This window comes from Vidua chalybeata, chromosome 3, assembly GCF_026979565.1.
Source record: "Vidua chalybeata isolate OUT-0048 chromosome 3, bVidCha1 merged haplotype, whole genome shotgun sequence".
Taxonomy (NCBI): Eukaryota; Metazoa; Chordata; class Aves; order Passeriformes; family Viduidae; genus Vidua; species Vidua chalybeata.
This window is the reverse complement of record NC_071532.1, coordinates 61,750,536-61,775,871: the sequence shown is the minus strand read 5'-3', so window position 1 is coordinate 61,775,871 and position 25,336 is coordinate 61,750,536. Positions and strand designations below refer to the sequence as shown.

The 25,336-nt window shown below is 44.2% G+C and overlaps 1 protein-coding gene across 3 annotated transcripts in view; it reads left to right on the top strand.

Annotated features, from left to right (window-relative positions):
- The window catches only part of NKAIN2 (sodium/potassium transporting ATPase interacting 2), a 522,191-nt gene extending 497,686 nt beyond the window's left edge, over positions 1-24,505 (top strand). Inside the window, exons 6-8 of one of the 3 annotated variants that reach the window (XR_008430002.1) lie at positions 16,098-16,179; positions 20,085-20,351; positions 21,433-24,505. Coding sequence is in view for 2 of the 3 variants with exons in the window: in XM_053938514.1 (XP_053794489.1) it covers positions 16,098-16,179; positions 21,433-21,442 (92 nt within the window). In the remaining variant the exon portion in view is untranslated. The remainder of the gene's footprint in view (positions 1-16,097; positions 16,180-20,084; positions 20,352-21,432) is intronic. The other 2 variants (XM_053938514.1, XM_053938513.1) reach the window with 2 other exon arrangements.
- The last annotated feature ends 831 nt before the right edge of the window (positions 24,506-25,336 follow it).

The following is a 25,336-nucleotide window of genomic DNA, read 5'->3' as shown; positions in this document are numbered from 1 at the left end:
TATTGCTTTTCCTTTCAAATATCTAGATAGGTCTTCATTAGCATTGGATTGTTAACTTTCATAGATTTGGGCCTTAATTCTCCCCTTTGTTGCACCTACTAATGACTCTTTTTCTCATTTATTAGTGTGGCAGTCACACTTGGAGGCCACTGCCCCAGGCATTTTCTTTTTCCTTCTTTTTTTCTTTTTCTTCTCTTTATTGCTCGCCCCTAGCAGTGATCTGGCTAAGAACAATTTTTCCAAATGACTCATTTGATAACTTCTACAATAATTCAGTCTACTACATATTTAATTCTTAGAATGATTTGTCAGTCAAAATCCATATTGCAAGGCTCTATTTTTTTTGCTCAGCACTTAGGGATGAAAATTTGAAAGCAAATGGCTATTATCCAGCAATGTTCAGGTCTACCCAGTTTAGAAAAATATATTGTTCAGACTATGATTGCTCTCTTAGCTTATTATTGTTCTCTTGTTCTCTTAGCTGAGTGGAGGTCTTTTACTGATTCTTTCTTTACTAAGCATCAGACAAGCCCCTCTGCAAGTTTAGAGACAATCCTTGCAAAGCCTTACAGAGGTCAGGCAGCAACCCTGTTTCCAGATGTACAGGTTGACAGGTGGCTTGCTGTATTTGTCAGGTATAAAAGGCAGTGCTGACCGTTTCAGTCCAGTATTTCTCCTTGCTGCAGCTATGCTCCAGTTGTTTCCGCCTGCCCTTTGGTCCTTATTCCTGCTTGCCTTATCCCTAGTCCCAGTTTCTGCCTTCAGCTACTGAAGACTTGCTCATGCCTCCCAGCCCTTGCTTGGCCATTCCTGACTACTTTCATCCTGGCTCCTTTCTGCACAGCAAGGACCTTGGTTCCCATCCTCTCAACGTGGTTCCCACTGTTGGCCAGCCCTGCCTTGCAGAGGCCTTGCTCCAGAGCATGGTCTTCCTCATGTCATGGTCCAAGAATCTGGCTACCAACCAGACGCCTTCTCCACCTGCAAATCTGAGACAAATGTGACTTTGGTCTAATTTTTTGTTCTACTTTCTGGACCCATAGCACCATTCATCTTGCTATTTTCTGCTGGGTATATCTGGAAAGCAATATCGGCATACCTATTGTTCCCTAATTATAAGGAGCAACAGTCAGAGATCCCTGCCTCTATTTCTGTGAGGGTGGAAACACCAGATCATGTTTATTAGACTTCACAAACCTGAGTACTTCCCCACTGTTACATCTTGTCCCAGAAGAGCTGATAAAAGACTCAGCCAGGGGATCAGCAGAAACAGAAGAAGATGCTGCCCTACATCAACAAGAAACATGATAAGAGGAGAAAAAAAGTGGAGGACAAGGCCCTGTGAAGCAAAAAAATATTGAATAATTTTGATTATTATACAAGTAAACAGCATGAAAATAGTGGCAGTGGAGCAAAGTCTGAGCTGAGAAACTCCATCAAAATTTGTGTAAGGGCTTCCCTTTGCAGCTCCAGTGGCCATCATAGAGCTCACAAATGCCATGAGGTTACAGTTTCAAAATCTGAGGTTCTATATTCACCTTGCAAATGGCTGAGCTGAGAGTACTCACAGGCCCTTTATTACTGACTGCTTGGCAGAAATGCTGCTCATTGCACCACAGGAACTGGACCTCATGTCCAAGTCCTTGTGCCATTTCTGAATCCTCCTGTGACAGTAGAAAGGGCACAGCCTCATGTGCTGGCAGATGTCTCCTTCCCCATGTTTCCCTGGTGTTTGGCTCTACTGTGGTTTGAGAGCCTAAATCATTGTGTGCTCAGCACAAAGACCAATAATGTTTGATTATCATTGTAAACAAACTTTATGGCAATCACATTCAAGCAAATCTCCTCCTGTGTGCTATTTAGTGGAACAGTCACCAGATCATGCTCACAGCATAAAAAGGCAGCAGCACTGAATTGTTTGGAAGTGTCTTCACCAAACGGAGAGCTGGGTAGCAGGATACTGGCAAAGCTGCAAGAGCAAAGGTGTCCCCATATGTTCTTTTCTATTTTTGCCCCATATGTCGCTTCCAAGGTATTAAAATGAAACTTAATTTTACTCCCCTACATTTATATTTTTTTCTCAATTAGGCCAGTTTTTAGCTACCACTATTTGTGCACAGCTCTCTCCTGCCTCACGTACTCATTTTTGCACCAGCAGTGCTTTCAGTAATGTTATTACCTGTACTCTGTTTGCCATCTCTCCTTCCTTCCAGTTACACATGCAATGATGTGCCTTGTTGTGGCAGTGAAGCTCAATTGCAGCACTTCGAAAACCTGAGTCCAGGGAGCCAAGTCTTTGGCCTCTGGAGAGAGGGCAGATAAATTTAAGACCTTGCAGGTCAGATGTAGAGTATGAGCACCATGTGTTGTCTCTCTGCTATACCACACAGGAAATATGTCCAGCCATGACATGCACATGCAAGGAGCATCCATATGCACATACACGTCCATGGTCGTGAGCTCTTTTATTAAATATCATCTTTATCATGGGTAACTCTAGGTTTTTTACATTATTTTAGTAGATTCATTAATATATTTAAGGACTACCCTAATGCCAAGCACTGGGGTCTTTTTTGTGCATCGCATTTTAGTGGCCTTTCTATATACTGCAGACTTCCAGAAATGAAAAATGAGAAACCCATTTATGCCTCTCATCCTGTCCTGATGTACAGCAGAAACAGTGGGGACTCTGACCATGAGCAGAAGTTGAAACTTCACATTCCTGTGGGTAATTACTGATAGAAAATATGTCTCTACTTTGAGCCATATGTCCTGTGTTACACTTGTAACAGTCATATATCTGACAAGACCCTTAATACAAACAAAAGAAGAAAATACTCTGAACTTTTTATAACATATTTTACAGATAAGTAGTACTGCTATTATCCTATTCAAGTCCAGCTAGAAAAATAAAAATTTCAACACATAATATTTCAAAGGTGATTTTGAGGGGGCTACAGAGTTGTATTCTGTGAAGAGCTACTAGAAGGTCCTCCTGTGGCTTCTGATAGAGCCAATGCCAGACAGCTCCAAGATGGGCCCACTGCTGGCCAAGGCTCAGCCTGTCAGTGACAGGGGTAGTGCCTGTGGAATAACAGATTAAAGAAGGGAAAAAAATCTGCTCAACAACTTCAGTTGAAGAGTGGAATGGGAGTGAGAGCAACTGTATTAAATTACAAGTCCTCCGGGCTTCACCCGGGCGTCCAGCCAGTCTGGGGGAAAACCCTCAGAGGACCGGTCCGTGGGGAGGATGTGGCGGGAACCCAGATAGCTCCACCGTAAGGACAAGAGGGCACCGGAGTAGCTTCATTCCTAGAGGCTTTATTTCAGGAGAGTCGCAGGAACAGGGTGGGGAGACGAGGGACACAAGCTCTCTGGAAGGGAGCTAGCCCCGGGAGCCCCAAGGGAAGGCGGGGCCGGGTATTAAGGGCAAAGGAGTAGGAGTGGTTAGGGTACAAAACAACCAATGGGCAACGGGTGAAGGGGGGAGACAGAGTGGGGTGACATACAGAGAACTAATCGGGGTACAGAGGAGGAGTGGTATTCTAACAGGGGCCAATGGGGGTAACAGAATAACTGAACTTTCTGGAACTGGGGAGTATGCTAAACATTGATGGACAGCTCTTCTGGGGTGGAGAGCAGCAGTTGATTGGCAACCTTTTTCTAAACTGTTGCTGCCTCCCAAGGGAGAGCAGGAACCCCTCCCACAACTCCCCCTTTCTGATTTATTAAAAAACATTCCCCAAGTTCCTCGTTAACATTTTCTTAAAGATAGTTAAGGCTACAGAAATTACAAAAATAATACTCAAAATCCAAATTAAACCTTTAACGATTGGCACGGCCCACCTAGGAACACCCCACTGGGAGAAGGTCTTGTTCACCGCGTCCACAGCCCTGGTTTCAGTCTTTAAGTCTTTGACTAACGCCTGGATCTGCTGGATGTTGGCTTGGATGGATGTGCTCTTCGATGTCAAGTTGAAGCAGCACATCCCTTCAAAGTCCTCGCAGCTATGGCTATGGGTGAGCAGTAGAAAATCAATGGCCGCTCTGTTCTGTAAGGTGGCGTGCCTGGTGGTCTCTTCCTCTGCTAAGAGGTCTGATAATGCGGCAGGCGTAGCGTTGGCCTGCTTACTCATCCAACACCCCAGGTGAGAAATCTCACCGAGGGTTTTCACTGCCACGTACCATGGTAGAAAAATAGAAGCGGCGACCCTCTTTCCCTCACTCCAATCATAAATTTCGGAATCGCAATTTGGGTCAAATTCACCATACGATCGCTTTTTGCGTGCCAAATGACTTTTCTTCTTCCAATCCAGAATTTGGGTTTTATTGGGGGTTAGCGTGGTAAGCTTGCCAAGGCTACAGGGACCCCCTTTGATATTGGAGGGGATCCCAGCCCACGCCCTGTCCCCACAGATGAGAAACACACCCCGAGGGAGCACCTTAGGGAATGGGTAGGACTTAGACAACACAGGGCTTGTGTAATTGCACCACTCATTGATGTATTTTCTATTTGCTGGTGTTACGTCTTTGATGTTTTGCCCTGGTTTTGTTTGTGGGGCCTTAGTATAAAACCGAATACAAAAGTGGATCCTTGTGGACCCCAGTAGGTCCAATTCCTGGGGTTCCTGTGGTGCCTGTGGTAGTGTCCTCATCCAACTCATCCAGGAGTCCGCCAGGTTGAGTTTCATCCCTGTGAACGGAAAATCATTTTTGGACAGGGGGACTCCCACCAGGCATGTAGACAACGGATTGTCTACACTGCCCATGGCTATGCAAAGCTGTTCTTGTCCTATAGACTTTGCCAGCATGACCCAGACGTTTTCCTTGGGCTGTGGCACAAGCCAGCTTCCTGCCAGGTGGAGCCATAAGATGGTGCCGAAGGCAGCTGCAGGAAGCCAGTCGCTGCGGGGTGTTCTGGCTGATGTAATTGCCATCTGGGTGGTCAGCAGTGTAATAACTCAAACATACAAAAAGAAAGTAAGACCAAGGGTCCCTTCAAATCCCCATCCTCCCCCGTTTAAATTAACATTGAAACAGAAAAATGTGGGGTCAGGTGTGAGGGTAAGGGGGGCGAGGAAAGTGGTAGGATGGGAAAGGGTAAGGAATGGTTGGGGATGGGGTCAGGGGGTAAATTGTCCAAGCCGGTGGGAAGTATCGATTAGTTATCAAAGTCCTGGTGGCGGCGTCAATGGGTCTGCTTCCCTTCCTTTTCCTCCGACTCCAGGCGACGGTGGTATCGGCCGGAGTTGACGTCTCGGGGGAGTGGTCCGGGGGGTGGCTTTCCTTCATGATGTCTTCCCGGTATGGTTTAATGAATTTGCCAGGGGTCCACCTGGGGCCCTGTTCTGTGGAGACACAGCCATACCCTCTCCCCCACGTTATCAGCGGGTACGGACCTTTGATGATCCTGGACTCAAGGTCTTTAACGAGCACTGGTGGTCTTTCTTTCAACTGCGCCCTGGTGTTATTGTGAAAGTGGCGTAGTATCGGGGGGTTTGGCTCGCGGTCCGAACAGTTCATGAAATTGAGAACATATAGGGCTTTGCACAACCTCTCTACAGGGATCGTGGTAAGGGCCGAATCGTTTTGCTGCTCTAGCAGTTTTTTAATTTCTTGATGTTTTCTTTCCACAATTGATTGTCCTGTAGGGTTGTGTGGGATACCTGTGATGTGATCAATGCCCCATTGTTGCACGAATTCCATGAATTGTTTGGACACAAACCCTGGTCCATTGTCTGTCTTTATCGTTTTAGGGACACCCAAGGTGGAGAAAGCCATGTACAAGTGTTTGATGATATCCTTTGTTTTTTCCCCCGTGTGGGTGGAGGCAAACACTGCCCCCGAGAACGTGTCTACAGACACATGGATGTACTTCAGCCGCCCAAAGGAGGGAAAGTGTGTTATGTCCGTCTGCCAGGTTTCCAATGCCCCCAATCCCCGGGGGTTAACTCCCGTCGCTAAGGATGGTAAGGCGTGGGATTGGCAATTGGGGCATGTGGCTAAGATGGCCCGCGCCTGCTCCTTGGAGATTTTAAACTGGCGGCAAAGCGCCAGAGCATTCTGGTGGAAAAAGGCGTGGCTCATCTTAGCCTGCATGTGGACATCTGGCAAGGTGGGTCTTAGAACTGTAGGGTTTACAGAGGTGGAGGTGGCCAACATCGCCAGGGTGTCTGCTCTCCGGTTTCCCTCAGTGATGTCACCTGGCAGGTCTGTGTGTGACCTAACATGCAGAATGTGATACGGTTGCTCCCGGTGGGAAATAAGCCAAATGAGTTTCGAGAGCAAGCTGTACAATGCTTTGTTGTGAATTTCTTTAAGTAGGGCATGTTCAGCCCTTTCTGCTATCCTGGCCACATAAGCTGAATCAGTGATGAGATTGAAAGGTTGTTGGAATTTTTTGAAGGTTCTCACGACCGCTGCAAGCTCAGCGATCTGGGGGGAACCCTGAACTATTTGGACGTCAGACTCCCACTTCTGACTGTCCGGGTCCTTCCAGGTGATCACCGACTTGTGGGATCTACCCGACCCATCGGTGAACACAGTGAGAGCACCTTTCAATGGAACTTTACTTTTGAAAGATTTTTGGGCCAAATACAAGGTGTCTTTAAAAAGTTTGTGTTTGGGATAATGCATTAAAATTTGACCAGGATAGCTGTCTACCGAAATCTGTAAATTTTCATTTGTTTGTAAGAGGAAATCCAATTGGTCCAAATTTAATGGTAAGTAGATGCATGCTGGGTCACACCCTGTGAGGGTCTGGAGGCGCTGGTGGGCCTTGATAATAAGTTTTGCCATCAATTCAGGAAAAGGTGTCACTGTTTTTGCGGGCTGATGTGGGAGGAACAACCACTCTATGAGCAGGAGTGGGTCCCTCTGGCTGTTGTCCCACTGGAATAAGAGGGCATGTAAGTTCGGGGACTTACCTAAGATGGCGACATTGATGGGGAGGGGCCGCGCAACCCGATGTGCCTGGCGGGACTTGATGGCAGCCGCGACTCTCTCCAGGGCCTCACGGGCAGCCGGGGTGAGATGGCGCGGGGATGCCAGGTCGCCGTCGCCTTTCAGCAGTTGGAACAGCAGTGACAGCTCCTCTGTGGTGAGTCCTAGGAGAGGTCGGATCCACGTGATGGTGCCGCAGAGCTGCTGCAAGTCCCGCAGGGTTTGAGGGTTGTCCTTGATGGTGAGGGACTGGGGCGTGACGGTCCTTCCCGTGATCAGGAAGCCCAAATATTTCCAGGGGGATAACGGCTGGATCTTTTCTTCCGCAATTTGGAATCCTGAGTCCTTGATGGTCTTTATTGTCTTTTCCAATGCTGCTCGCAGGTATTTCGCATCAGCAGCACAAATTAAAATGTCGTCCATGTAGTGCAAAAAGATTGCCGCGGGGAAGAGGCGGCGAACAGGGGAAAGGACCTGAGCCACAAAAGTTTGGCAGAGCACAGGGGAATTTTTAATTCCCTGGGGCAGAGTGGTCCATTGATAGCGCTTATATGGCTCTCCTCGGTTGACGGAGGGAACCGAGAAGGCGAATCTGGGAGCATCTCCGGGATACAACGGGATGTTAAAGAAGCAATCCTTGATGTCGAGGATTGCAAGCTGCCAATCCCGGGGCAGCATGGAGGGAGAAGGAAGGCCTGGTTGCAAGGGGCCCATATCTTCGATGACATCATTAACCCTGCGTAGGTCTTGGAGCAGGCGCCACCTGTCTTTGCTGGGTTTCTTGATCACAGACAGGTGTGTTCCAGGGGCTGGTGGAAGGTATTAAATGCCCCAGGCGCACCTGCTCCTCCACAAGTTCATTGAGCGCCTTTAATTTTTCAGATGGTAAGGGCCACTGGTCCACCCACACCGGTGTGTCTGTTTTCCAATTGAGCGGTGGGGAGGTGCGCTCCGCAGTGGCCCAGACTAAAAATCCCACGCAGGGCTAGGGATGTCAAGTCGGGCACCCCATTGGGACAAAATGTCCCTACCTAACAATTTGATGTTGGAAGCTACCACAAAAGGCCTAATCATGGCAACTTGACCCTCCGGCCCCTCCACACATACCAGATGTTTGCTCCGGTGGGAATTGACAGCACCCCCCACGCCGGAGATTGTGCCGCAAGGGGACACCAGCTCCCAGTCGCGAGGCCACTCTGCCTGGGGAATGATGGTAACATCCGCGCCGGTGTCTGCCATCAGGTCTAGTGAGATGGACTTTCCCTGTAAAACAAAAGAAGTCTTAATAATAGGTCTCTGTCTGCTTACGTTTTGCACAAAAAAGGCAGAAGAGTCCAAATCCGAAGAAAGGTCCGTTGAAAGGTCCATGCCGGTGTCTTCTGTGTGGACATGCAAGATGTAGCAAAGGGCTAAAGGAGACCCCTTAGGCAATGAGAACGGAGGCTGGTAACACACCACGGAGACGGTGAGCTCTGTCCCCGGCTCGAAGTAGACAATCTCTGGGATGATGGTGAGGTCGTCCGGCGTGTTGGCGGTGTCTCCTAACAGCAAAACAGTGGTGGGGTAGTCACAGTAGGGCGGTGGCAGGAATCCTGCCGGGACGCGAACCAAGTCCTCATCTGGAAACATGACGTGAAGGCTGGTCCGGAGGACTTGGTGACGGGCGCAGTTCAGTTGCCTGGTTCTTCTGAGGAGCCGGAGCCCATCCTCCTGGCTGCGGACGTCCAGAGAAACATACCGCTGGAGCCGTAGTTCTCCGGGAGAGATGGCAGCCCCGGGCGCTGGGACGGGCCATTTGGTGTCATGGCGCGGCCCATCGCCGCGCTCTGCCTGCCGTTTCCCAGCCGATGGAAGCGGGGATTCCTGTATGTTGGTCTCGGGGAGGGGTTGTAAGGGTGGTAAGACCTATCTGGTGGCCAGTGTGGGCAGTTCGCTCGGATGTGGCCCAACTGGCCACAGCCGAAACAGCGAGTGTTCATCAGGTCTACCATCGCCTCCCCCACCCCTTTGCTCACCGCAAATGCCACTGTTTGCTCCATTGAAGTCGCCTTGGTGCACGCCTCTACCATCTTAGCGATGGTAGGCTCCGGATCCTGGGGAAGACCTCTCAGGATCTTCTTGGTCTCCGGGTTGGCATTGGTCAGGGCCATCTTTCGCAGAAGTTCTTCTCAGGCCCCGACGTTCTCACTCAATTTGCCTGTCGATGGCTTCCTTTAACCTGTCCACAAACTTGATAAAAGTTTCATCAGGGCCTTGAAGAACTGATGAAAAGTTTTGGAGGGGGGTGGTACCATCGGGGATTTTCAGCAGTGCCTCCTTCCCAGCGTCCCTGATGTCACTTAACAAGTTCTCGAGAAGGAGGATTTGGTCTTCAGGTCTGCTGAATTCCCCTTCCCCTGCCAAAGCTTCAAGCCCCTCCGCGCCGTCTCCTAACACCTCCCTGAGATCATACTTTGTTAGGAAAGGCTTAATCAATTTTTTCCAATTTATCTCCCACAGAAAGAATTCTGTGGGAGACAGCAGGGCCTTCGCTATATAGCAAAGGTCATGTTGTACAAGAGGGTGTCCCGAAAAGGTAAGGTCTAAAACATTTTTAAAGAAGGGAGAATTTCTCCCATAGTCTTTCGCGGCTCTCCTCAACTCCTTTACTTCAACGTATGGTAACTGTTCCCACCTCGGCTCTTTTCCCCTCTTATGCACAATTGGTGCCACAAATGGACCTAAATCCCTTGCGAGATCTAGGTCCCCATCCTTGATGGCCTCAGCCCAGATCCGGGCCCATCCCTCCCCCGGCTTGGTTGTGGGCCGGGGGTTGTCACTGTCCTGTTCTGATGATGAGGCAGGACGGGCTAGGGTGCGGAGCCTCTCCCTTGCCGGTGGGTCCTGGTGCTGGGAGACCCTGCAGGCCAAGATGGCCTGCTTCCGGCTGGGCCTACTTCTGGTTCCGGTAGCATGGGAACCGGGAGCAGCAGGAGAGGGGACGTGGCCTGACCCACCCACCAGGGCGTGGCCTTCTGTCCGGCCTGTCCCACCCACCAGGGGCCCACCCAGGGGCGTGGTCAAGGAGGCAGGATGGGAGGGTCCCAACGTCACAGAGATCGACGCGTGTTGGGGGGTGGGACCCGACGTGGGGGCAGCAACCGACAGAGGGGGCAGAGCTGTTAAAATGGCTGGAACCCGAAGGGGTGAGGAGGAGAAGGAGGTGCCATTTTGTGAAAAGTGGCAATCGGCCACGAGGCCGTCGCCATTTTGAGGTGTTAACACAGTATTAGAACAACTATTACAACTGGGGATATAACTGGGGTCAGGGACTCGCGGAACGAGGGAACGGGTAGGGCTCGTGCTGGGGTGGCCAGTCCCAACACAAGGAGAGGACAGGGTGGCACGGGAGGCAGCAGGGAGACGGCAGCAACCCTGTGCCTCATTCTGGCAGGATCTGTCTCCCAGTCCACCCTTAGGGGAAGTGGGGTTAGGAGCGGGGGGGGTGGAATGAGGGGTAGGAGAACTGGGACCCAAACTTTCCCCTTTCGATTTAACTAAATTCAAAATGGAATCATAAATTGGAAAAAATCTCCCCACTTTAAAATTCCCCGTAACTTGAACATCATAAATGTAATGTCCAACTTTCCCCCAAAACGAAACAGAAAAGACATCGTCCATGGAGACGTCAGGAAAGTGTTCAAAAATAAATTTAACAAAAGATTTTAAAACCCCTTTTTTAAAGGAAACATTCCCCAACACAAGGGCGGACTTAACTTGGATATAAAACTCCCGTCGTGCAGGGGAAAGGCGGTTTCCCATTTTTCCCGCTGCAAGAGAGATCCCCGGCCAAAGCAAAAGAAAGAAAAGAAAAAAAAGAGCCTGCGTCGGCTGCTCGCGTTGAGCAGCAAAACTCACCGACACCGGGACGCGGCGAAATGAAGAAAGCTGTGGCAGGGCGGTGGAGGGCTGCTGATCTCGTGAAATCCGGCGCTTCCCCCGAAGCTGCAGGGTCAGATCTCCACGAGTTATCAGCAGCGCCAGGAGACAGAAGCTTTCTAACAATAGAAGAGGAGCTGCTCCTGGAAGCAGCAGTGAACGGCGCTTTAGATCCTGGAGCGCGGGGTCACGGATCCGGATGCTCAAAGGAGACGCTCCTCGGTGAGCAGGGCAGTGGTCGCCGTGTTCGGACGCCACTTGTATTAAATTACAAGTCCTCCGGGCTTCACCCGGGTGTCCAGCCAGTCCGGGGGAAAACCCTCAGAGGACCGGTCTGCGGGGAGGATGTGGCGGGAACCTGCATAGCTCCACCGTAAGGACGAGAGGGCTCCGGAGTAGCTTTATTCCTAGAGGCTTTATTTCAGGAGAGTCACAGGAACAGGGCGGGGAGACGAGGGACACAAGCTCTCTGGAAGGGAGCTAGCCCCGGGAGCCCCGAGGGAAGGCGGGGCCGGGTATTAAGGGCAAAGGAGTAGGAGTGGTTAGGGTACAAAACAACCAATGGGCAATGGGTAAAGGGGGAGACAGAGTGGGGTGACATACAGAGAACTAATCGGGGTACAGAGGAGGAGTGGTATTCTAACAGGGGCCAATGGGGGTAACAGAATAACTGAACTTTCTGGAACTGGGGAGTATGCTAAACATTGATGGACAGCTCTTCTGGGGTGGAGAGCAGCAGCTGATTGGCAACCTTTTTCTAAACTGTTGCTGCCTCCTAAGGGAGAGCAGGAACCCCTCCCACAAGCAACAACTCTGCAGAGCCCAAGACCAACTAAGAAGGAGGAGGAGCTGCTCCAGGCGCCGGAGCAGAGATTCCCCTGCAGCCCCTGGTGCATGGTGAGGCAGCTGTGCCCCTGCAGCCCAGGGAGGTCCATGGGGGAGCAGAGATCCACCACAGCCCAGGGAGGACCCCATGGCAGAACAGGTGGGTGCCCAAAGAAGGCTGTGACCCTGTGGGAAGCCTGCGCTGGAGCAGGCTCCTGTAAGGATCTGTGGCCCCATGGAGAGAGGAGCCCACACCAGAGTAGCTTTGCTGGGAAGACACTGGAGCAGTCTGTTCCTGAAGGACTGTACCCCAAGGAAGGGACCCACTGGAGCAGTTCATGAAGAATTGTAGCCCGTGGGAAGAATTCACATTGGATAAATTTGTGGAGGACTGTGTCCTATAGGAGTGACCTGCCATTGGAGCAGAGGAAGCATGTAAGGAGTCCTCCCCCTGAGGAGGAAGGAACAGCAGAGAGACGTAATGAACTGACCACAACCCCCATTCCTCATTCCCTGATGTCACTGGGGTGGAGAAGGCAAAGAATCAGGATTTAAGCCTAGGAAGAAGGTTTAATATTTGGCTCTATTTCTCATTATACTGCTCTTCTTTGGTAATAATTCAAGGCTATCTTGCCTGTGATGGTATTTGCTGAGTGATCTCTCCCTGTCTCTGTCTGGATCCATGAACCTTTTGTTATGTTTTCTCTTTCCTGTTCAGCTGAGGAGGGGAGCAACAGAGTGGCTTTGGTGGACAACGGATGTTCATCCAGGGTCAACCCACCACAAAAGGAATTGGATTATGTTTGCATGTTAATGTGTGCTTTTACTAAAGTGAAACACAACATGAGCCTCTTGTGATAACAGTGAGATGTAAGACGAATGTAAGATAGAAGAGTCAAAAAAAGTGTTTGATGTATGAGGCTAAGGATGGACGCCTTGGTACTGATTCAGCTAATGAGCCTTGTTTTATGCATCTGATGTTAGGGCTGCCAGGAATGTATCAGTTGTATGACATTTTAGTGACCTTTCAGGCACAGCCAGGATAAAATGCCTGCAGAAAGGGCAGCCTGCTGCATGCTTTAAGAAACTAGCTCAGAGTCCACAGGGAGCTTTTAGCACAGTCTGGACACCACAGGGTTTGCAGTGCTGAGAAGCAGCTGCCATGAAGAAACCTTGCTACAAACAAATTGATGAAATCCTTTTGTATTGGAGTTCACTTTCTATTACCTGCCTTCACCTACCTTGCAAAGCTTGTTGTTGCCTGTAAGAAGCCATTGTATGTCTCCAGTGAGGTCATGGTTGTACTTGCTGCCCTGCCTTCAGTTGGTTACACACATAGGAACTTCTATAGTGAGCTGAACACAGAAATGTCTCTACGACCTTGCTTTGTTTCTAACTTGGCAATCTGGCTTACTAACACTCTGTGCTTGCTCTGTACAGCAGGGCAAAGCCACAATGCATGAAGAGATATTCAGTACGCATCTTTCCCTCATGCTCAGACAAAATAATTTTGCTCAAAGAAATCTTTTTCTTAATACATTGGTTTAGCCTTCTGAAAACAGCCCTGAAGACAAGCTTTTGCCCTACATCTGCAAAGCAGAGTGTCTATGCCTGCAGCCTACTAATAATGTTTTATAGGTTGCTTGAAAAAAAATATTCTAGGAAAGTATGGAAGAAATGCAAAGCTGGACAAATGAGTACAAGCAATATCCCTAATGTGGCATGCGTTGACAACATTGAGGCACTTGATCCAACACAGGCATTTTCTCACTTGTGTTGTCAGGGATCAAGAGTAACAAAAAGAAAAGAAAAGAAAAACTGGTTTCCTCCCAGCCTAGCATTTCACTAAACAATATTCTTCATTTTCTGCCTGTAAATTTAGTATGTTCCCAAAGACATGATAGCATTTTGATAAAGGTATTCTGATGGTTACAGACATTGATTAAGTGGAAAGCAACAAATAGCATTTTTCTTGATTTTAGCAAGATTTTGACATTATAAAAGGTTTGTAAGAAGTTCAGGAAAGTACTGTCCAGATGTAGTCAGCATAGGTGGAGAGCAGAAGTGTTTAAAACTCTATTCAAAATGTAGTTATAAAGCAAATGGGACATTTCAGATGGGATCCAACTGGAACCTCAGCTAGGGAAATAATTCTCTTCATTATTTTTATTAACAACAAGGATAGAAGAGAGAACGTTTGTAAAAAATTTAAGATTAAACTAGACTGGAAAGGGTAAAAGCACTTGTGAATATAGGATTAGAAGTCAAAATAATCTTGAGAAGTGGCTTGAAATCAAGAATGTGAAATTCATTTCAGACAAGCGCAAAAGAACTCCTGTGGGGAAGAATCAATCATCTTCAAATAAAATATGGACTAGGCTAGGCTACAGTTAGTGTCAAAACAAAAAATAAAGAGCTGATTATTAAGCATTTGTATGATGCTGTTGAAAAAAGAAATTGGAAACCAATTCCAAATGACACAAAACAAGAAAAACAAAACCAAGAAAAAAAATCCCAACCAAACATACAAAACCCTACAACCTACTGAATTATTTCAGGTAATGAACAGAAGACTGTATGGCTGTTGTCCCAGTTTGTCCTGATTTCTGCACCCCACTGTAAGAAAAACATAAGTAAACTGAGGAAGGATATTCAGGCTTCAAAATGCAGAGGCTTGGACAACATGAGCTGTGAGAAAAATTTGAAATAATTAGGTTTGCTTAAGCCTGAAAACAATGGATGGCATGAAATACTTTTTAAAAAGGTTTAAAAACAGTAATAAGAGAAAAAAAAGGCTCATTTTTCTTCATATCCATAGGGAGAAAAGGCCAAAATATAGATAAGTAGTTAATTTGCAGGAAATTACATTTAAATTAGACATTAGGAAATTAGGCACAGGGAAAAGCAACACAGAAAGGCTACAGAACCTCCTTCATTAGAGATGTTAGGGATTAATTTAGTAACATATCTTTCTGGGATAGGAATACACATAATGCTGCTACAGGGCACAGAATTGGCTAAATTATTTCTGCAGGGGACATTCTTGCCAGCAAAGAATGCCTTTATGACAGATTCAACATGTGTGCAGTTGCAATGGAGACATACTGTACCCAGCCAGTCCAATGTTTTGGTAGCTCTTTGCTTGCAGAATGGTGAATGAAGGTGTACAAGAATTTGATTCTTTGGTAAATGTCTTGAATGGCTAAAACTGTATTGATAAGTGTGACTAAGTGTGGCACAAATTGAGGGGTACCTTAGTATTAAAACAACTTTATAAATGCAAGTGTTAAGGAGTCCAAACACTGTGGAAGTTTTCAAACCATGTAAATTTATGTTTTCGTTGTTTGTGACTGTAACTGCATTTTAGATCTACAATAAGTTGTTGTCTATCAAATAAATAGGTTTTTTTTTTCTTTTTTTTTTTTTTTTGCTTTTAATGTACACAGAATCAGTCTGTCAGTAGGAGTGACCAGACATGTGAAAAATGCACTTCCACACCTGAACTCTTTGGCCCTTTTCTATCAAAGTAAAGTCCAATTCAGATCTGCGATGTAAGAGACAATATTTCAGGGATGAGATGCCCCCAGATAGCCCCTACAAGCTGATAGTTGAGTCTCCTGGGACAAAGGAAGCAAAGGGCACCCTTTTACCTGTGCAAAGAAAGTGTTTTAGCAGAGATATAGGAGTCTTGGGCTCAGATGAGATTGAATTTTCCTGGAAATTGTTTAAAACAAACATAAGATAGCCATCAGGAGCTGGCAATTGTGTGAATTAATAAATAACTCCCACCCTACAACTTTCTTAACCTTCTTGCAGACCTTTAGCATCTTGACAGAACTGCAGGTTTCCTTACATCTGTGAAGTTTCATCTCTGAAGCTCAGATAAATTGTTACAACTCTCTGTTCATGCATTTCAACCCAAATGTCAAAACAGGGAGTCAGAGAACCTTCTGTCTCTCAGACAGAGTTGGATCAATGTACTCTCTCCTCTACATCCTCTACTGAGCCGTGGTATGACAGCAAGCCAGACACAGTAATCACAGTCAGAAGCAATGAATTCATGCTAATAAATAAATGGTTTTCAGCATTTGTAATGTCTAAGTAGCATGGTTTTTTATATTAGTGAGGTGGTCTACTTGATAAAGAGGGATGTGTAGTTATTTCTGGTGGAAAGATGGCTGTTATAAATCCTTTACTGTTTTTATGTGGTTTTAAAATTGAATTGATTTTAAAAGTAAAGGCCTTTCTTTACATTTTACTGTTTTTCTGTATCTTCCCAATTAGCTGGTGTAATGCTAATAGATTATAAGAGGATGTGTAAAAAATAATATGCGCGCTAGGTGCTTCTTGAATGATAGTGCCTATCAGTTTTGAAAAGATGATGCTAATGAAAGCAATTTCTCCCCTTTCAGTTGATTTCATAGGTGGATTTGACTCTTACGGCTATCAAGGCCCACAGAAGACATCTCATTTACAGCTACAGCCCATGTATATGTAAGTATTTAACTTCTAGGATATTCAGCAGAGTGGCAGCCTGATATTAAAGGATCATTAAGCTGAAAGATAGTGTGACTTAAAAATTCAGAATAGTCAGAAGCCTTTTTTGATGGACTGAATTCAAATTACACTTAGGAACCAACATTACTCTTGTGTTGAATTATAATGATTTCTTAGGGCAGAATATCATGTGTCACAGTTGTTCAAACAGCATCCAATTCTCACCTGATCTTTACCTATTTTAATTCAAGCAGATGCCACTCAGAGACAGTGACAATTTGGTGTAGAAAAAATACTTATCATATATGACAAACCTTGGCTGTGAAAAAAGTGGATTTTTATTAAGTTTTATCAAAAGTTCAGCAACTTGCTAATTTAGTGGATGCATTTAGCATTTGTCTTACCAGAGCATCTGTTCACCAAGGCACCTCTGTACCTCATTTCCAGTTTCCACATTTAAAAAAGCCAAAACAAATGTAATAACATATGGCTTTTAAAACTAGTTTGGATAGAAGACAGTATTTTACCTAACCATTGAGTGACAATTCCATATTAGAGTGCAGTCTGATATATTTGGGAATGAAATGGATAAACAAATCTCAGTTCATACACACAGCTGGAGTATATTCACACTAGAACTGATGCACAACCATAGACCAGCCCAGGAACAATCGTCTCCAAATATTTCTTGTACTGATGTCAATTGAAATGCAGAACAGTCCTGACTGCCCAGATAAATCTTACCTCACAGCTGCAGCCTTTGGAAATATTTTTTATTTGCCATCAATTGCCCTACACCCTAAAAGCACAGCACCACACAACTCATAAGGGGGCAACAGTTACGGTTTTTCCTTTGTTTCTCTTCTGAGCATTTCTTTTGTGGAAAAGAGCTAAGTTCAAGCAAACAGTAGCCATCCCAATACACAATTCTACTCACCTTTGAATGCATTGTCATTTCTTCTGATTAGTGGAATCAAATCTACTAATGGATTTGTGTATTTTTGCATGGAATCTTGCATTTACTCCTTTATCAGTGGTACAATCTGTTCTGTGGTGGTATTTGGAACTGGGCCCTTCAGGAGCTTTGCTAGGAGCTTTTTAATAATCTCAAATTACAATAGTGCATATCTCCAATGTCATCTTAACTTCAGCTTCCCATCTGTCTGTGCTCAAGTAAATATTTTTCACCTGCACTTTTGGCACAGTGCTGCGCATTTAGAAAATGTTATTTCCTTCATAGTATTATATGAGGTACATAGGTACTTAGAACAATTCTAATCCTATCTCTTTCTCAGTAGAGCCTACCTTGTCATCAACATATGGAGCCCTCTAGCTATTATCCCATTCTCTTTATGCTCTCAGTGTTTCTTCCAGAACAGCAGATTGCATTTACTATGCATCTTCATACTGACTGTAAAGATAGACCTGTGGAAAGAAAAAAAAAAAAGGCAATAGTTTTAAGCCTGTAGCTTAGATGAAGAGATAGATGATTAATCCATGTAAACTGTGTTCTCTCTTATTTCAATGCTGCATGCTCACTGGAGTATAGGTGATTTAGCTGTCTTAACCAAGAGACAGAAGTCAGAATGTGAGTGGACATTTTGTCCAATCAACCCACAAAAGTATTGCCATGTCCCAGCCACAGTCAAATAAAGACACTTCATGTTTCCCTCTGACTCTATAGTGTTTGACAGGGTTCTCTAGGATTGCTACTTTTGTCCTTAAGAACCTTTTATAGCATTTAGTAGTACCTTTCTTTATTTACAGTTGAGGCACACTAGGAACACATGCATATGTATTCACATTGCAGCTGCTCTGTAAACGTAGGCAGTCCATTAGGTAGTGGAGTGACAAATTCGAATGTCAAGTTAATCAAGTCAAGGTTTGAACTACTTGTAGCACTATTTACAGTAATATTATGTATTAGAAATCAAAGCATGCTGATATGATAACAGCAGGCCATACTTGGTATTTTAAAGCTTTATTTATTGGGAGGAAAGATTTGGTTTCCTATGGAGTTTGTTCCCCAAATATCACCAATGTAAGCCTTCATAGTATTCAAGGAAAGAAAGAAAAAACACAAAGGAGAGGAGAGGAGAGGAGAGGAGAGGAGAGGAGAGGAGAGGAGAGGAGAGGAGAGGAGAGGAGAGGAGAGGAGAGGAGAGGAGAGGAGAGGAGAGGAGAGGAGAGGAGAGGAGAGGAGAGGAGAGGAGAGGAGAGGAGAGGAGAGGAGAGGAGAGGAGAGGAGAGGAGAGGAGAGGAGAGGAGAGGAGAGGAGAGGAGAGGAGAGGAGAGGAGAGGAGAGGAGAGGAGAGGAGAGGAGAGGAGAGGAGAGGAGAGGAGAGGAGAGGAGAGGAGAGGAGAGGAGAGGAGAGGAGAGGAGAGGAGAGGAGAGGAGAGGAGAGGAGAGGAGAGGAGAGGAGAGGAGAGGAGAGGAGAAACCTTCTGCTTTACATAGTCCTTTGCCATGCTCTCTGTCAAGCCGTAATCATGTTCATCCAGGATAGAACTATACCCATATATGGCCATATATCTGTATTAATATAACCATTTCTATAACTTTATCCGTTGCTACAAAATGTCTTTGGATTCATAGGCAACAGAAGATATATTAAGCATCATCCCATCTAATTCCTGCAGAAGATCAAGAAAATACAGAGCTCACTTTTTGTCACCACTGTGTTCTGTCCTATTCAGACTCACACTGGGCACATCTCATATGGAGCTCTGGATTTATTAGAGAAATTGAACAGGAGACAGGTGCCTTTAAATTGTCTCATTGCTAACTATATGCAGAGGCACAGCAGCAGTTTGTTCTCTGTACTGTGGTGTGCTGTGCATGCTGCAAAATGGAAGGAGAGCATATGCCTCCTCTTTGAAGAGCTCACCAAAACAATATCAGCTTCTAATGGTTGATCAGATTCTTTCAAAATACAAATTTCAACATGTAGTTCAGTAATACAGAACAGAGAAGCCCCTATGTATTTACCAGATTGTTTCATATACAGAACTAGTACAAATCTTAAAGACACACAAAATTTTGTTTTAGGTCTCAGTCATTATCCACATACTGCTTGCTGACGTGAATTGATTTAGTGGATTGCAATGACAAAAGTCCATCAACAGAAACTTATTTCTTTGGAAGGCAGGCAGTTTTTCATCCAAGTTATTTAAATCAATTTTAACTCCTTTTTACATTCACTATTTAACTATTCCTCTGAAGGAATGATGGGTTTACTCATTGCTAACTGTTAAGACATACTGTTTTGTAACCAGTTTCTTCCTGTGTGCTAAAGTTAGGACTTCATTTTGTTAATGTGGAGGTTATATTGAACCTACACCAACTTCCATGTGCAAATTATATTGATTTATCCAGGCTTCTCATATTTACATTTCTATTGTGTCAGGACTATTTAATCTAAAGATGTATTACTTTTTATTTGCAATTTTCATCAATCAAGCTCTACTTTTAAGAATTCTATTCTAATTCAGTTTAAACACACATAGTCACTTTGTGTGGTGTTTCATCAGTTATGCAAAGCTACTCTAAATGAACAGAATATCTAAGGAAAAGAAAAAACTTGGTTTCTGAAAAAGAAATATCTTTAGGTAGTTAATTGAAGTGACTATCTCTGGCTACTGTTACCTTTAATAGTCTAGAATTACTAGATTCAGGCTCACATTGAAGTTCTTTTCTCTATGTTTTAGACTTTAAATTCCAATCACAGTTTTCCTTATCACCTCTTCCAATTTAATATTTAACTTAAATCAGTTTACTTTTTAAAATGAAAAATATATGCAATTTAAAACAATGTTTTAAATAAAACACTGATGTTTTGGGGAAGAATTCTTATGGTGACATTTCTCTACCTGTTATAAATGGGATTTTTTTATTATTTAAGTGCCAACAGTGTGCTCTATGCTGTACAAGCCAAGAAGCCTAGACAGTCCCTTCAAAACGAATACGCTTTTTGAACAGAATGGGACAGAACCGATGCTCATGTACCTCCTTGCAGTGTGGCCACAGCTGATGTGCTCAAAAGCAGCTTCCTGGCATTCTGTGCCGGAGATGCCAGTGCTCATTTCCAGACCATGGGAGAAGGATACAATAAGATGGCGGAAATCAATTGTCAAGACAAAATTCTCCTCTTGGGAGGTGACGGAGGAAGGTGACTAAACACTCCCTGACACTGATTCTGCTGCACATGAAAAAAAAACAGTTGTAGTTGTGGAACAAGACTGCACTGCATGATCACTGTTCTAAAAACAGTAGGAAGGAGGGAGGGGAGAGAGATCTTTCTTTATGTTCTTCACACTGAACTTGTTTGTTCGAGAAAAGAAGAAGTGAAGCAAAAAAACCCATGCATGTCTGATGTTGATGCCTAATGCACTGGAGAAATTGCTCAAAAGCAATGCAGCCCTGAAGTGAAGCATGCTTTCCTCCTATTGTGAAGCCTAAGAATATTTGCAGTATCTGTACTCCCATGCACACACACACACATAGGCATTTGTCCAGATAATTGCACATACTGAAAGTGCTACCTACTTCACCATTCACTTAAAGTATAAATGAAACACAAAAAAAAAAAGACACTAAAACTAGCACCTTGAGTATAACCACCATGACACTCTGCAAGTTCATGCGGTACAAATCTTCTGTGTGATTATCTCCTCATGTTTTGAGATTCAGGCACATTTAAATAACCTACCACTTAAGCTTTCACTATCAACAAACAACATCTTGTCCATTTTAGACTGAAAGCTTTAGTTACAAAACATAGGTTTGGGACAACACTGTTAAGGTGGCCAGGCTATGTCACTTGCACAGGGTCTATGCTTTGTGAGTGAGCCATAGGCAGCTTTCCCCTGCACCTGCAATCCAGCTCTTCTGTCCTCATACCATATCACTTCTTGGTTTTACAAGGACAGCTATGTATCTGATGGATTATATAAATCAGGTCCTATTCCAGTTGATCCATGGACATACAGTTAAGATTATAATTAGATATAGCTCCTGCCTAAGATTGTTTAGAAAACCTGTGCTGACTTCTCTGACAGTGTTCCAGAGAGAGACAGGCAGTTACTTGAGTAAACACTTTGTCTTTCTGCCCTCTTCATCCCATGTGTATCTGAACTGTTACTGGTTTGTGGATTACAGTTGCTTGCAAAAGGGCACCAGAGCAGCAGGGCAGGGATCAAAAAAGTATATGTTGGATTGTAAGTATCGTTCTTTCTCTGTCTTTCTTCTAGGTCAAAGTAAATACGGGCACTACTCAAGGTGGGCTGGAGGACCTGTTCAAAAATCTCTTTCAGGATGGCAACCTGGTTCTTCAAAGAGAAAAGAAAGCCAATTTTTGTTCTAAAAATAATGTATAGAAGCTGATTGAACAGTGAGACAGAAAACAACAGAGACCTTCAGCCTCTCTTTCTAACAGGTACTAAAGGAGATGCCCCAGACTCCCTCCTTGAACCTCCTGCCTCTCAGCACCAGAGGGACACAGCAGAGGCATTGGTGCCACCTTTTGTCCCTTTCTTTCCCTGGCCACTGCCAGCATGGCCCATCTGGATTAAGACATGAACCCAGCCCAGTCAGTGCTGTGGGAGCCTCCTTCACACTGTGGGCCACGTTGAGTCTCCTCAGTCAACACAACACTGAAATACCAGGATGACCTTGCAGCAGAAGTCAATAGACAGCGCATTGTTTGCCCTGAAGGCTGTACAGTTCATACTTGCCTTAACCCAACTGCGTTGCACATTAGAGAAACTACGTGCAAGCTTTCTGAAGTTAACATGCTGCTGTTAATTCTGAACGATTTCTAAGTCAGTGGTTTTCTTCTGTTTGGTTTTGCTTTGTTTTCATGTCAGGGAATAAGGCTCTGTTGCTCCATGGCTCCAGAGCAACCAAGTAGAAAACTGCCAGCTGTCTGATAAGTGCTTTACTTTTGGGGCTCCACAGTGGTCAAGAAGCAGTTTATAATGATTAAAAAGAAAAATAAATAAAGAAATAAATGAGACCTTTTGAGGGTCAGGGTGGGGAAATGGGTAACAGAAACTAATAATTGAACCGACTGGACATAAGCAGCAGAAACAGTGCTTCTTAATCCCGCTGGTTTTATTTATCGCACTGTAGGTGCTTTTATAGCTATCTCTAAACATCTTTTACTAACTACAGAGACATCTGCAGATTTCTATGAACAAAGGCCAACTGAATATGTACTAGCTATGTTTACTCTTTTATATCTGATTTCAACTAAAAATTCTCTGTAAGTGAGCTTTTTTTTCTAATTGCACCATAAGGGATCCACATATTTTATTTCTCGATTTTGGTTGGAGAGGGCAGGGAGGGACTAGTTGAGTTGAAGAAATACTGAAGACCTTTTTGTGGTATATTTGGGGGATCTGTTGTGTGTTAGAACGTGTATTTTATCTTCCTGTATTATTGTGGCTGAAAAAAACCCTCTGTGCTGTTACGTAGTTGGCAACAAGATGCCTTTGGGAATTTTGCTAGTAGGTCAATGTGTATATGAAATACTCTGAACTCCTAGGAACATATGTTTTATTCTACATCTGATCTGTATTTTCAAGAACGTAGATGGCTTTCACTAGGAAAACCCAATATTTTGCTCAGGTTTTTCAGAAACTTGGATTGTCATTGTTTCTTTGCTCAGACCTTGCATAGACAAACGCACGCACCTACCACACCTGAGGTGACCACGTAGCTTTTGAGGGCAAGAGGGAAGGTCAGCGCTTGGAAATGCCCAAGGCACCCCCGGGCACTTCCCTTTTCCCTGCTGGCCAAACCCTTGCTCCAGAGGCCTGTGTGCTCACACCACTCACCCATCCCTGTACAAGCCAGTGCCCTTTGCTGTGTCTGCATGGATGTACAGTGTCACAAGCAGCAACTCTGGACAATGATAGAGGACCAGGCATTCACCTGTGAAAACAAGATTCAGGACATGGTCAGGAACTATATCTACATTGATTCAGTGAGATTTATATAGATATAGATAGATATATATATATGTAAGTGTGTGAAGGTGTGTGTATGTCTATGTATATAAAATACACAGGACTGACTATTTTTGGGGGCTGCATCACCCAGGAAGATTCTGATGCTGTGGACCAAGGGTTCCCATCTCAGATACTGCTGGGAATTTCATGCATTAAATGTCCCCTAGGCCTGATCCTGTAAAGCATTCATTGCTGATTTGGATCACAAATTTAAATTTTCATACTTGAGTACCTGAAAATATGAGTTCCTACTGGGTAGAGATGCTTTTCACCCCCTGGAAACCCCATGCAACTTCCAAGTGACAGGCTGAAATTTCCCACAATTTGCAAAACTAAAAAAGTTTCTACTTTTATGTAGTATTAAATATAGCAGATGTATAGTATTAAACACAATGAAGAGGTTTAAATGGGATGAAAATGTCATAACAGGTTATTTTATCTTTCCCTGTATACCAGTTAATCAAAATGATATTTCTATAAAAATCATTTTTTAACATTAAAAGAAACCAGTTTAGGCACCTAAGCAGCAATCCAATTTTCAGAAGATAATTTTTCATACCTTTAAGTGATTTCCCATGGAACAGCGGCTACTGGTAGTTAGCAATTTTAGAAGTCAGACAATTTAATGAAGTGTCTACACGTAGCTTATAGGCCTGATTTTAAATTAGAAAATTTTGGCCTTAATTTCTCTGTGTCTTAGTCTTCCCATCCATAATACTGGAATAATATGTACCTCACAGGTTTTTTGTGAGGTCTGAATTGTTAATGTTTGTAAAATGCTTAGGAAATAGGAAGCACATCTAACTACTATGGATTGCAATATAAATGTGTATTCATATATTACATATAGAGTAGATACACACACTCACATACACACAGTATATATATATATATATACACACATACATACCTATATGAAGTTGGTATTCATAATCCTGCTTAAGTTGCAGTTAGAGCACCACCATTAAAAAAAATAGGACTGTTGACTACTCAACTAAATGATTAGTGGACAGATCTCTTCTGGAAGCAGTTTAGAGCACAGTAATGTGAGAATATCTGGATGGCATTTTTGATTTGTACAGCTGTATCCTCCTCAAAATCCAGTAAAGAATGTTATTTTTCTAGGCTGGGCTTTTGTTATAAACTAAAATATTCAGAAGGCAAGAGATACAATCCAAATGTGTCTTTTTTTCTTTTCTTTTTGACATTTGTTAATTCTGAATGTATTTTTAACAAAAGTGATTTTTTTGACTTACTAGTGTAATTTGCATTTAAAAAAAAATAAATGGAAAAAATATAGGTTTCCAAGCTATTTATGGCCCCCTGTTGCTATTCAGAACTTACAGGAAACTCAGAATTACTCTTCCCAGCTGAGCAACAATGCAGGATAAAGAATCCTATTACATTTACATGATGACAGTCCCGATCTGTGCAGTGCATGGATGTGACAGCACTGAATAGAAATTGCCAGGTCATGACACCATTTTAACGCTGTCATATGTACCAGGTATTTTCATTATCACTGACACTAAAAGGTTTCTTTTACAAGGCTGACTGCAACAGACTCTTTACTTAGAAAACGGGGCTAGTTTTGCCCACTCATCAGGAATTTTAAGCCCATGATAGGTATGGAGTTGCCAACAGTGTTAAGTATTGCAAAAATAATACTTGTTAAGAAGGAGCTATGTAACATGGATATTTCCTCTGCATTTGTATTCTTTTATATGCTATTTATTGTCCCTACACAAAAATGATGGAATCCTGTCTTAGGCAAAATGTTTATAGAGCTCACATATATTGACAGCTTGCCTGAGGTCATTTAATAAAGGTGGAGCAGAATGATATACATTTTGAGATACTCGGTTATGCTCTCTTAGGATGACTCCTTAAAAAGAGAGTTCTTCCGTTAGGATTTTTTAGGTCTTCATAATAGTGCAAGTGATACTTTTCGGTCAGATATGGAGAAGTGGTTTGTGCTCCACTTGCTTAATCTAAGTGCTGTTTACAATACTCCACTGCTGCACAGCATTTTGACAAAGTTTGGCACAGTTACGTATTGATTGCTGGATGTCTCCAGATAGGAATGGCCATTAACTCAGTGTCTGAAGCCTTTCATCACTTGCATGCTCACCTTCCATTTGAG